Source organism: Eptatretus burgeri, chromosome 13 (assembly GCF_056783735.1).
Source record: "Eptatretus burgeri isolate ZD-2024b chromosome 13, Ebu_testis_v1, whole genome shotgun sequence".
In the NCBI taxonomy this organism is placed as follows: Eukaryota; Metazoa; Chordata; class Myxini; order Myxiniformes; family Myxinidae; genus Eptatretus; species Eptatretus burgeri.
Genome location: NC_140973.1, coordinates 40,983,512 through 40,996,011, shown reverse-complemented (window position 1 = coordinate 40,996,011; position 12,500 = coordinate 40,983,512). Strand labels below are relative to the sequence as shown.

The 12,500-nt window shown below is 40.8% G+C and overlaps 1 protein-coding gene across 2 annotated transcripts in view; it reads right to left on the bottom strand.

Annotated features, from left to right (window-relative positions):
* The window catches only part of LOC147014285 (CLIP-associating protein 1-like), a 236,650-nt gene that overhangs the window by 85,524 nt on the left and 138,626 nt on the right, over positions 1-12,500 (bottom strand). For both annotated transcript variants that reach the window (XM_085852150.1, XM_085852149.1), the window contains exons 18-22: positions 9,680-9,726; positions 8,718-8,864; positions 5,909-6,010; positions 939-1,109; positions 637-747 (exon numbers count right to left, since the gene is read on the bottom strand). In XM_085852150.1, the coding sequence (XP_085708276.1) occupies positions 637-747; positions 939-1,109; positions 5,909-6,010; positions 8,718-8,864; positions 9,680-9,726 (578 nt within the window). The remainder of the gene's footprint in view (positions 1-636; positions 748-938; positions 1,110-5,908; positions 6,011-8,717; positions 8,865-9,679; positions 9,727-12,500) is intronic.

Here is a 12,500-nt window from a genome sequence, read left to right as displayed (position 1 = left end):
GGGCTCAAAGCCCCCCCCCAACCCAAAGACCCCCTTAATTTAGTGATTACAGCAGTGGGATAAATTATGCAAGGGGAAAAAACAACAACAAAAGATGGTGTAAAGCAATTAACAAGACAACTAACACAATTACTTAATGAGGATTTTAATGCACAATCGACTCAACTATTAATATCACAAGATTCAGAATGGACATAAAACTCACAAGAGCATTGGCTATGGTAGCTTTGATGTCGGCACTGTTGTTGAGTATGTGCATCAACGTATGAGTATGCGAACAGGGCAACATGCATCAAAATTCAGATTGTGAGGCGGTCAATACACCTTTGTTGGGCATCACATATATGAAGCTTGTGGCCAAGTTTCATTAAAATTATGTGCTTGGTTCAAAAGACAATGACTGAAGTGTTTACGGACCGACTCACTCACTCACTGACTCATTCACCTACGGACACTGCTCGATCGCATAAACTCACCGGACTAAAGTCCAGGTGAGCTAAAATTGGTGAAAGAGGTGGTCTTTACATTTTTTCCTTTAACAACTTGTCTCTTTATGTCATCTTCTTTGCTTTCATATTATTATTGGAGACTTGGGTTTGTTCTTCAAGATATCATGTAGGAGCTGTACATACTTACCATAAGGGGGGAAACTCCGAGTTGGGCTGGATTCTCGACTGCTTTCTCGGCTGGCATTGAGACTGCAGTTGCTGCTCATGCTGAGCCGTGGAATCCGACTCCCACGCATTGCTAGGAACAGGGCAAGATGCATTATTAAAGTGTAGGTGAAAAATGCATAATTGCTACATTTTGTCATCGAATATTATGGAAACTGTGATCCAGTGTGATGACATTGATGAAGCATTATCTGCAACTTCATACAAATACACAGCCAAACGTTCTTAAACTGAAGTAGAAGGAAAATTGAAAAACAAATTTACAGCGGCGACTGCGGTTTGGACTTCCATCGCGACTGGAGCATTGGCTGCGTGGAATGCGACTATGTCTTCGCACTGTTGAAGGATTCTTCGAACCGACAGGCACACGTTGGGCAGTCAAATTGGAACCAGGCATCTGCATTCGATGGTTTGGAGAACCTGAGCGGCTGCCCGCTGTGAAAAGAAAGTTCAACATTTAAAAGACAATTATGCAGAATAAGCAATGCTGTTTAAAGGTTTTTGAGAACTCCCAAAGTAAAGGTAGTCTAAAAACAGTATTGGCAACAAAGTGAGTATTTAAATCTTATTCAGCCAACGACGAAGCATATTTGTGATTTCACACGTTATGCATTATGTGTAGACATTCATAAAATCTAAATGAAGAGGTAATGCCACAGACAAAACTAGAACGGCACTCGGTGGAGCGCATACCTCCGCCACGTAATAAGTGATCTACAAGAACATTTCGGGCCCAATACATTTTTTAAATATCATGCTGTACTATATCGTTATGAATACTATATCGTTTTGGCCCTCTCTCTCGATGGTGAAGAATCACATTGAAAAAATAAATAATTCTCGTATCCAGATCTGGATTCGGATCTTCACCAAAATCACATCAATTCGTCCTTGCAACACACCCAACATGTGCACCAAGTTCCGTCCAAATTCGTCCACAACTTTTTGAGATATCGTGCTATATATCGTTTTCACCCTATCTCTCAATGGTGAAGAATCACTGAAAAAATTATCAGATCCGGATCTTCACCAAAATTGAATTAATTCTTCCTTGTCACACACCCAACGTGTAAACCAAGTTTCATCCGAATCCGTCCACAACTTTTTGAAATATCCTGCTGTATATAATTTTAGCCCCATCTCTCAATGGTGAAAAAAAATCACTCAAAAATTCTAGTAGTCGGATCCAGATCCAAATCTTCACCAAAATCTAATCAATTCTTCCTTGTCACACACCCAACCTGTCCACAAAATTTCATCCGAATCCGTCCTAAACTTTTTGAGATATCCTGTACAGAAACAGGCAGAAAGCAGTGAAAACATAACCTCCTTCACCTTTGGTGGCAGAGGTTATAAAGCATCTAAACTAGAGGGGGAGCACTCGGTAGAGTGCAAAACCTCCGCCACCAATACTGCTAGGTCACTCAAGTGAACCTGATATCCTATTCATTCAATTTGACATCAACAGTGATCACAGAGTTATAGTTTACAACTTTCCCTTTTACTTTGAACTTTTACATACTCAATTCATTCGTCATAACTAGATTCCTTGAGACAGAAATTGATTTTACGTGGGCATATCCACCTCAAGTTCCAAAATCAGCCGCAATTATAATTTTGGCATGTTTTTTGCTGGAAATCACTACTAACATGTAGAAATGCAAAATAAAAAAAATAAAAAAAAATCTAAATTTTGTTGAAAAAAAAGTTGCAAATTTTTTTTTTCTCGAACAATTTTTTTTTTGGGGGGGGGGGGGGGTTGGAAATCACTTAAAACATGTAGAAATGCAAAAAAAAAAAAATTCAAATATTTTTTCAAAATGGCCGCCATAGCGGCCATATTGGATTTTGGACCAAGTCCAAAATCTAATGGCATGATCCTTGGACCAGACCTAACCCCCCCACCAAGTTTCGTCGAAATCCGTCGAGGAGTTTTTCCGTAATACTGTTCACAAACAAACAAACAAACAGAAAGGGGTGAAAACAGTAACCTCCGATCTTCGATGGTGGAGGTTAATGACATAAATAAAGCATCTAATTTATTACATCTATATTTAAAGTAATAAAACACAAAAAGACTAAATGGATATATTTACACCAGTCGTAATGCATACTCATTTGACTACATTTACATGTTTACACCATGATTCCGGTATGAAAGCACAGATATGGAAATACAGGATCAACGTGGTGTCAACAGTTCCACATCAGCTTGTCATCGACACTGGATTTTCAAATTTTGAGAGATACGTGAGAAAACCCACAAATTACGGGCTTTCAGCCAACCTCAACTTTTTTGTTCAGAAGCCCTCCCATTTGTGAAAATGCTTTCTGGAGATTATTCAATTGCTCTCTCATTTTCAGGGCTTCAAGCAAGTGCACAACAATCTCCTCATCCCCACGTCTACCTGAAATATTTTCTATCCCCATTAACCCGACCTCACACAATCCTCTTACTTTTCATGTTACCAAAATCCTAGTTTGGAGGTGACGTGTTGGCATAATTTATGCACACGACGTCAGTGTCATGTTGAATTTAGGGTCAGAGTTAGTCCTTTTGTGTAATTTATCCTTCCTGACTGTAACCTCACCGCCAAACAAGGTTCGAAAAAACGTGTTCGTGTGGCAGACAACGCTTGTTAATAACAGGTCATGCAGCATATGCTGTTACGGGAGAATACGGACGAACACGCATGCACACAGTTAAGGAGGATATAGGAGTTCAAGAGTTTTAAAATTGCGTCAATGTGGCAGAAGTACAATGAGGGGAGTTTAGCAAATACACAGCTTGGGATTTGAGCTATACATATACTCCAAATGAGTATGCATTACAACTGGTGTCAATATATCGTTTGCCAATAAAAACAAGATGTACACTTTGAAAATGTTGAATAAAAACATCGCATACAAATTAGGATTTAAAAAACAAAATAAAAAACAAAAGTGATACCAGATGAACAAAAATAAATATTAAGAGCAATGAAATAAGCAACATTTTAACTTGTAAAACATTAAAGTGCGAATGACATGCCTTTTAGATTTTTTTAAAATAAGCATTTTCGAAGATTTTACTTTACAAAAACAAAATTATGTTTCACAAACTTTAATCAATGCTAATGAAACCAGAGAGTTGGTGTCAATGCCACCCAATGCTCACCTGTTTATACATTTATCGTTTTTAAAAGACTAGTCTAATAATATTTTTTATAAAGCATTGCAGTGAAGTCTGATCCAAATAATTTAAAGCAATATTTGTATATTGTAATCAGTAAAAAATAGTGCGGTAGATAAAAACATGAGAAAGGAAATAACTTGCATCAAAAACTTTAACATTTTCATGCTCATGCTGATGCTCACACCAGGGGTATCACTGTAGCTCTCTGTTCTTCGAACAGGGGAGCTAAAAAGGAAATTCCTCATCAGAATTCAGATAATGAGGGGTGGGGATGAGGAATCACAGAGGAGTCAGTGAGCACAAGATGAGCAAGGATGGGTGTCCCAACACCCCAAATAAATTTTTTTTCATGCGACCTAAAAAGCCTAAGAGGTGGAAAAGATATGATGATCTCCAAGTAAACGATGAAAACACTCACCAAGATGGCTTTTCAGAAAAAAGGATGCAAGGGTGGAAGCATATTGTTATAGATATGGCTTCAAAGTAATTGGGCTTTGTTTTCAGAGTTATTTCCACAGTATATGTTCAGCATATAAAGAGGATGTATTGGTGTAAAACAGGCAGGTCGAGTTTGTTTCAGTGAAGAACATTTCGCCTTCCCTCCAAGATGGTTGCTTCTCAGCCCCATTTCCCCCCATCCCCATGTTCTCGGCTTTTCCACGATGCGTATCTCCTTATGTGGTGTTTTTCCTTCTTAATAAGCAGCCGTTCAGTGTGACCCACAGCATGGTCATGAGGTGAATCTTTCGGCGAGACATGCCAACTGGTACTACGATGAAAATATTTCTGGTACCCATCCAATCGGCACTCCACGAGCAAGCACGCTTTCCCAACCTGGGAGAGTGCATACAATGAGCAACACAGCACTAAGTTCATGCATTCCGTCTCTGAGCTGCTAGTTCTCCGTCTAAATGGGCTCTGCTTGCAGACTCTTTCTGGCTGGGCAGCGCGAGGCTTTGTGGTGCTCGGATTCTAGTTGCCTTGCAACATGGTTCCTGCCTGTGCTGGGTTCATGCTGTGCTAACGGTTCGAGGCGCAGATCATGGCACACAGCAGGAATGTGGACCATGTGCGTGGAAATGGAACTTATCCGGTGCGCGCGAGTATCGTATGTTGAATATGTTTCATTCATTTTGTCTCGTCTTCTCTTTCTCTGTCCCATTGTCTTCCCCGAGTGAACGAGATCAGGCCATAGTAATTAAGCCGCCGAGATTCCGAGGGCACATTTAGGGTATTTATTTTAATGTTGATTTACCCCACAGTTTGATTCACCAAATGAGCGGTCATGTTCTCTTCCCTTTTCTGCTGCCCAATTTGTTTGTTCATAAACCTGGTATTAATGAGAACCTGTTTTGTGTGTAGACGGGTAAAGTGGTTTCACACATTCAAGGCGCCATTTAAAAGCGAGCTCCGCTTGGCTTAATCCTATCAACAAAATCACCATGGCCACGTGGTTCTTGAACCACCAACCAGTGTGACCACTCCTTGACTTTTTTTCACAAGATCTTGGCTATTCGTTGTTCACCCTGCAATCTTGGTTTTCTATTATCATCGCTTTTCCGAAACCTTGTGAATTCTTGGCTTTTTCATTGGCTCACCTTGGCATTTATGAAAATGAGGAGTGGTCACACTGCCACCAACTTGCACACAAATTACGGGCGGATGTGGTGATCAAATCACCGACTTCTTGTCCCTCTTCCACCTTACGATTCGTCGGTGTGGTTAGAATCCCCCCCCCCCCCATCATAACAATATCAATAATGATCAGGTCTAGTAATGCTTGGTTTTTGTAATCTGACTTGATTTCCTTTAAGGAAAATAGACATCAGTTATTGCAGGTTCTGGGAGTCTGTGTTGACATGGGAGGAGCACAGTTGTGGTTTCAAAGCTGATGGGATAATCCCATTATAGCATTGGGCACAAAATGCAGCACTGTTGAATGTTTAAGTGAGAATGAGCAGCAAAACAAACTTTTCTGAATCGAGATTGATTGCAAGTGAAAATGCCCTTACCCTTACATTTAATATTTTCCTAAGAAGCATGCAGAAACAAAACGTACGTTGGGACTGGGAGATTTTGGCTTTTGCCCGCGACCTGCCTCGACCATCAGTAGTTGTGGAGATGCGAGTCCGAGATGCAGAAATCCTTGTAGCCAAATGTCCTGCTCAGCAAAAAGAGCAATATCGACTGATTTTTGATACAACAAATACCTTTACAAGTTTGTAGAATAATGTTTCTTTTATCACTAGTACAAATGCTAGTGCATACTTGGTGTTGATTACAATGATCAATTTCAAGCACAATAAGTCAAGCAGAGTTTAGACCTAACTTTCATCAACAACTGTAATAAACCTCAGGTGTGCAGCCATCAATATTCAGTCAAGTTTTATTTCTGTTGTATCCAGCATTCAATAAACAGTTTAACCTCCATTAATGCAAGAAACATTGTTCTACATTTACAGTACTTCAGTATTATATCAATGTGGAAAATTGCACAGTTACATAATCCACAATAACTTATAATAAAGGGTGACAAGCTGGTTGTTGAATGAACAAATAATTTGCAGCACTTGAGCACAATATCATATCACCGTTGCCCTATGGGATACCACATCCAATGTTGGGAAACAGCTTCCTCTTTCTTTACAATGTCTAACATGAGACCTGGCTTACTGATGCGTACAATTCATTTTCTGAAGTATTTATAAAACAAACAATAGTTTTCAAGGTTTCACCTTCACCATTGTGCAATTTAAATTTTTTTTTGATGTACCATACTCTTTACAGAGTGTTGGTGCTGCTTAAGAAATTTTGACAAGTTATACTGGGTGGTTTGCCATTGGCTTGCCAGAGTTTTTTATCCGTGTTCTCTATTTAAATGTTGAGCATCAAGCAAAGAAGCAGCATGTACCATTTTAAAAAGGGTTTTTGATTCGACTCGGCCGGAGTTTGAACCACCGACCTCCAAGACTTAGAGCAGATGCTCCAATCACTGCCACTGAATGTGGTGTTTCCAAACATTTTTAAACTTTCACAGAACTCATGCTATATATTTTCTTGCTTGATGATGGAAATACTGCTCAACCTCCTTATGCTTCAAATGTGCAAAGAAATTCAAAAATGCCTGAGCATTGGAGGAAACCCCGCATCTTAATTCTATACATAGTGTGGCGACAAAGTCCCGACACACGCAGTTAGAATTTAGTGAGAATTCATCTGTATGCTTCCCTCAACTCTCCACACAAATTTGAATTTTTCTCCATTTTCTTCTGGACATAATCTTCCATGTTGAGGGTTGTAGGTCATAAAAGCAGTCCCAGACAGCTATTTTGAGGTCTCCAGCTGTTGTTAGGCAGAGATGAGAAATTTCCTCTTTCACAATGCCCCAAAGCGAGTTGCCACATGTTGTTAAGTCCAGACTTCCAGGAGGCCAAACTATTTAAGATCCACGTCCAATCCATCGTCAACGGGATATTCTCTAACTGGGAGAGCATAATGTGCTGGTGCACTATCTCATTGCAGGATAGCTGATTCTTTGCAGGACAGCTGAAGATAGCAGGATAGCTGGTTTTTGACAGCTGAGGACCTCAAAACAGCTGTCAGAGGCTGCATTCATGACCTCCAACCCTCAACATGGAAGATGATGTCCAGAAGAATTCCTTCTTCTTCTTTCGGCTGCGCCCGTTCGGGGTCGCCACAGCGGATCATCCATATGATCCGCATAGTGATTTGGCACGTTTTTTATGCTGGATGCCTTTCCTGACGCAACTCTGGTCGCCTCTTACGACACAGGGATATGGTACACCTATTTTAACTGGGGTATACACCGGCCCAGTATACTGGTACTCATTTTGCCGACCTCGAAAGGATGACAGGCTGAGTCAACCCCCTGGTGTATTAATTCAGTGGCCCAACGGGGCTTGAACTCAGGACCTTTTGGATCCCAAGCCGCTGCCCTAACCACTGCGCCAACACCAGGCTGATGTCCAGAAGAAGATGGAGAAAAATTAAAATTTGTGCAGAGAATGGAGGGAAGCATACAGATAAATTCTAACTAAATTTTAACTGCGTGCATCGGGACTTTGTGGCCACTCTGGTAGATTTAGAGGTCAAGTTAATTTCAGTTCCAAATTTCTGAGGCAAGTTAAAAAACAAAGTAAAACTCTTTTGAAACCTTGTTTGTGACTGCCAAATAGTAAAATAAGACATACAATAAATGTAATTATATTTACAGTAAATATTCTACTTGCTTAACGGGGTGTTGCAGCTCTGCTGACCAGCCCAACTAATAAGGGTATCAATCAAACCATACCCAGACAAATGTCAAATTTAGCATTCGAAGGTGAAATCCTGGATTGATGTCGCAATCGAAAAAGATGGAAATGAAGTGTTAAAATGATGTCATTTACCGATCAGAAAAGGCAGTTTGAGAACTTGCCTTTCTGATGCAGCGAGCATAATGTGCAATCACATTTGGATTATTTGTGCTGTTAGTCACATCAGTAGAAAAATACTGACAGGCTGGGTATCACGATAACTTAAAAGCGCAATGAAGTTGTCTGCGTGGTTGCATGCATCTGAAGCCTTCAGGTCAAAACCCATTGGCTGGATAGCTGGCCTGACTCCACCCACAAATATAAGCAGGAAAAATCATATGTCCACAACACACAGAGTAATCTTTTGTGTTTATCAGCACAATGTGCCAAAGTGTGTCCTTACTGACATGGCAAAATACTCTAAAAGCACTGGTATTGCAACAAACACATGACTAAAATGTGCTTATAAAATGAAAAGTCTCATATTTGCATTTGACTAACCCTCTGAGCAGATGCAAGAAAAGTTGGTTTGATTCAAAGAGAAAAGCTTACCTGACACAGTGGAAGAAACACAGTAAGAAGAAGCGACAGAAGATCGGCGCTGGCTTGAGCTGACGGCTGCATTAACGTCCAGATCACTACGTGAACGCTGTAATTTGTCTGTGACGCTGCAAGTAGGATGCCTTTGCTGCACTGGGACTAAGAGCCCAAATGCACAGCACACCAAAGAGCCAACAAAAGGCACAGCAAAGATCAAAACATCAAGGGCCAAATCTGAACACACAACAATCTGGCAACACTTCGAGCATCCACAAATGAATCAACAGTTCTATGTCAGTGGATATAGGAGGAAAAAAATTGGAAAAAAATTATCTTATAAATGCATGGAAAAGTATTTAAAGAAGAAAAACAAACACTTTAAAATTGACCAAGTTTATTAATTCATTCACAAAAATCCCAAATTAGCCTCACCTATACCCACTGGGTCAGGAGAGGCTGTTGTAATGGGTGTTTGTGGAAGTCTGTGTCAAGATCTACTTTACAATTGATTGTTTTTCTCAGATACACATAATATTGTAATCTATACAACCACAAAGTTCTGCATTGCTAGATGCTCAGTCGTGTTGATATTGTTATTGTATTGGTGGGGACAGGTGTGAAGTACAAAATTATTCAAATATGTTCATCAATTTGGAAAGAAGAAGAAGAAGAACAAGAACAAGAAGAACAAGAATAACAAGAATAACAAGAATAACAAGAAGAACAAGAAGAAGAAGAGAAAACCCACCAACTGGCAGAAGTTTTTGAACTTCTAAAATGAAACATCAAAAAAATAACTAAAGAACCTGCCAAGTGTGGTACATCCCTACCACCGTGGGTGGGCTGTTTGGTTTTATCCAAACCAAAAATAAAAATTAAAAGTAGATTGTATCCAAATCTTTCACACTTCCCCTAAAAAGGTGCATTGCAACTTTGCATTAATATTCAACGCTGCTATTTCTGAAGGTACTTACCCCTTGCTGGTTGGTTTCTCGAATCACTCTTTATGATGTTAAGTTTCCTGGGGTGAAAGGCCAGAACATCAGTTTGAAATTTATTTTATTCTGCACCATCCCTCGTTTCTATCTGAGCGACATCACAATGCAATAGAAGCAGGAAACACCATGCTATGTGCAAAGTTATTTAAAAATTAGCATCCACAGGAAAAGATTCAGCAATCTCCAGAATTATTGACATTATTGTCAAAAACCTAGTGCACTTTTGGGATACAATGTACTGCGTATAATGGAGGTTCAGGGAATGTGTTGTAGCTATGTGAAAGGAAATATTAAATGATCCCTACCCCATTCCTTAGTGGGTGTAGGGAAGTGTTTTCGGCCCACACCAAAAATAAGAAAAACAAAATTAGATTTCTTCAAAATGCCAACAGGATGAGAACAGAAACGGGCAACGCCGGTTACCCTGCTAGTTTATTATAAAAGGAAAATGTCATGTCTGCGTACATACTTTGTGAATACATGTGTGAGAGTGGAAGCGTTGCACTATCCTGCGAGTGTGATTTTCCCTTCACCCCATCTTACTTTTCATGATTACAACTCCCCCTTATTTATTATAACTTGAAATTTGAAGAGCATTTGCATATCAGGTCACTGAATTCAACCACCTATTGTTTTTAAGGTAAACAGACCAAAAGGTCAAAATAGGCCAAAAGGCAAATTTGGGCGAAATTTTCTAAAATCCTCAATTTTCATCCGATTGACTTCAAAGTTGAAGAGCATTTTCATGTCAGGTCACTGAATTCAACTTCCCATTATTTTTTTAACATCAAAAGGTCAACACAGGCCTAATTTCTAAAATTGATAGATCGGGCCAAAAACTAAATGTATCACTATATCTCAAAAAGGCGGGTGGGGGGAGAGGAGTCAGCAGAGAGAAAAATGTGCTTTATGAACAATGCGCACACACACTATTAGTGCTTGGCCGATATCGGCAATTCTTCATGAATCGGCAGATTGGTGTCAGTGTGATTACCGAATACAGTATGTACTGTAAACAATCCAAAAACCTTGAGAAGGTTTCACCTTTGTTTTGGGGGAATTTCCTGAAAAACTAGAAGGGTGCTCGGAAAGGGAGAAAAACCTACGCCATGCAATGCCTGATCCACGAAAACATATCGGGCCCATTACATTTTTGAAATATCATGCAATACAGTACGTCATTTTGGCCCTAATCCCTCAATGGTGAAGAATCACTTTAAAAATGAAATAATTCTCACATTCGGATATTCACCCAAATTGAATCAATTCGTCCTTGCCACCCACCCAACGTGTCCAGTAAGTTTCATCAGAATCAGTCCACAACTTTTTGAGATATTTGTGCTATATATTAGTTTAGCCCGATCTCTCAATGGTCTCAATGATCTCAAGAATCACTGAAAAAAAAAAAACTTATCAGATCCAGATCTGGATCCGGATCTTCACCAAAATTGAATCAATTCTTCCTTGTCACATACCCAACCTGTCCGCAAAATTTCATCAGGATCCGTCCCCAATTTTTTTGATATATTCTGCACACAAACAACCAAACGATCAACATACTTGTCAAAAATTTTTTTGTTGCTGCCAGGTAATTAGAAGGGCACTCGGTAGAGCGCATACCTCCGCAACGTAATGCCTGATCCAGAAGAACATGTAGGGCCTGAAACTCACAGAGAAACCATATAACCTGTATAAATCATGTACCTCCACCTTGGAGCAACTGCCGACTGTACATCCCGATCGGGACACGAACTGTACCGCGATCGACTGTAGGACACTCAGCAAGTGGCTAAAGAACTCAAGCAAGCACTCAAATGAAATGGCTGATAAGGAACGGCTGGCCAGGCTGTAGTTGCATACCATATAGGATCCCTTTATCTTTAAATTAATTCGTTCAAATAACGCGTTGAAACGATGAAACCTTGCAGCCTGAAACTTTGCATGCATTCCAAGAAATAAAAACTTCAAGGAAGTGCATTACTGAAAATTGGCTGTTGGGGTTCATTAAATCACCCCTTTTGAGGATAATTAATGGCCTTATTTAATTATATCCTTTATCAGATGCTGGGGGGGGGGGGGGAAGAGGCACCTTCACGTGGTCCCCCTGTAAGTAGCAAATACTACGGTATGGGAAACCAAGCCTGTAATATTCGAGCCTCCACCCGGGCTTTTCAGCAGCAGGTGGCGATGGAACTGCCCTTTTTAGGGCGCGGCGACGCCCAAGCTGCCGCCAAGTACCGTCGACCCACAATACTGCAGCTGAATGTCGAGGGCCTTACGACAAGCAAGATCAATGTCATCGAGCAGCTTGCCCATAAGAACCGGGCCCTCGTCATCCTCCTCCAAGAGACCCACTGAACCTCTGCAGATAAGCTAGTCTTTCTACACTATGCACTTGCTAGGTCTACTAAAAGCAGGAAGCACGGCCTTGCCACGTTTGTCCATGAGAGCCTGAGCTGGACTCTCGTCGGTCAATCTCTGCCTGATGCCGAGATTGAGTGGGTGTGCGTGGACGTTGCAAACTATAACATCATCAACGTCTACAAGCCCCCACCCTCGCGGATATCCCATCCCCATCGTCGTTACCCACGTTGCCCTCCCCCAGTCTCGACGCAGGCGATTTTAATTGCCAGCCCGTTGACTGGGGATATAACACCACAAGCGACGACGGAGAGTGTCTGGCTGCCTGGGCAGCAAACAACAACCTTGCCCTCCTTTACAATCCGAAGGGCGCAGCCAGTTTCCTCTCCAGACGCTGGGGAACACGGACGAACCCCGATCTGGCCTTCGCGAGTGC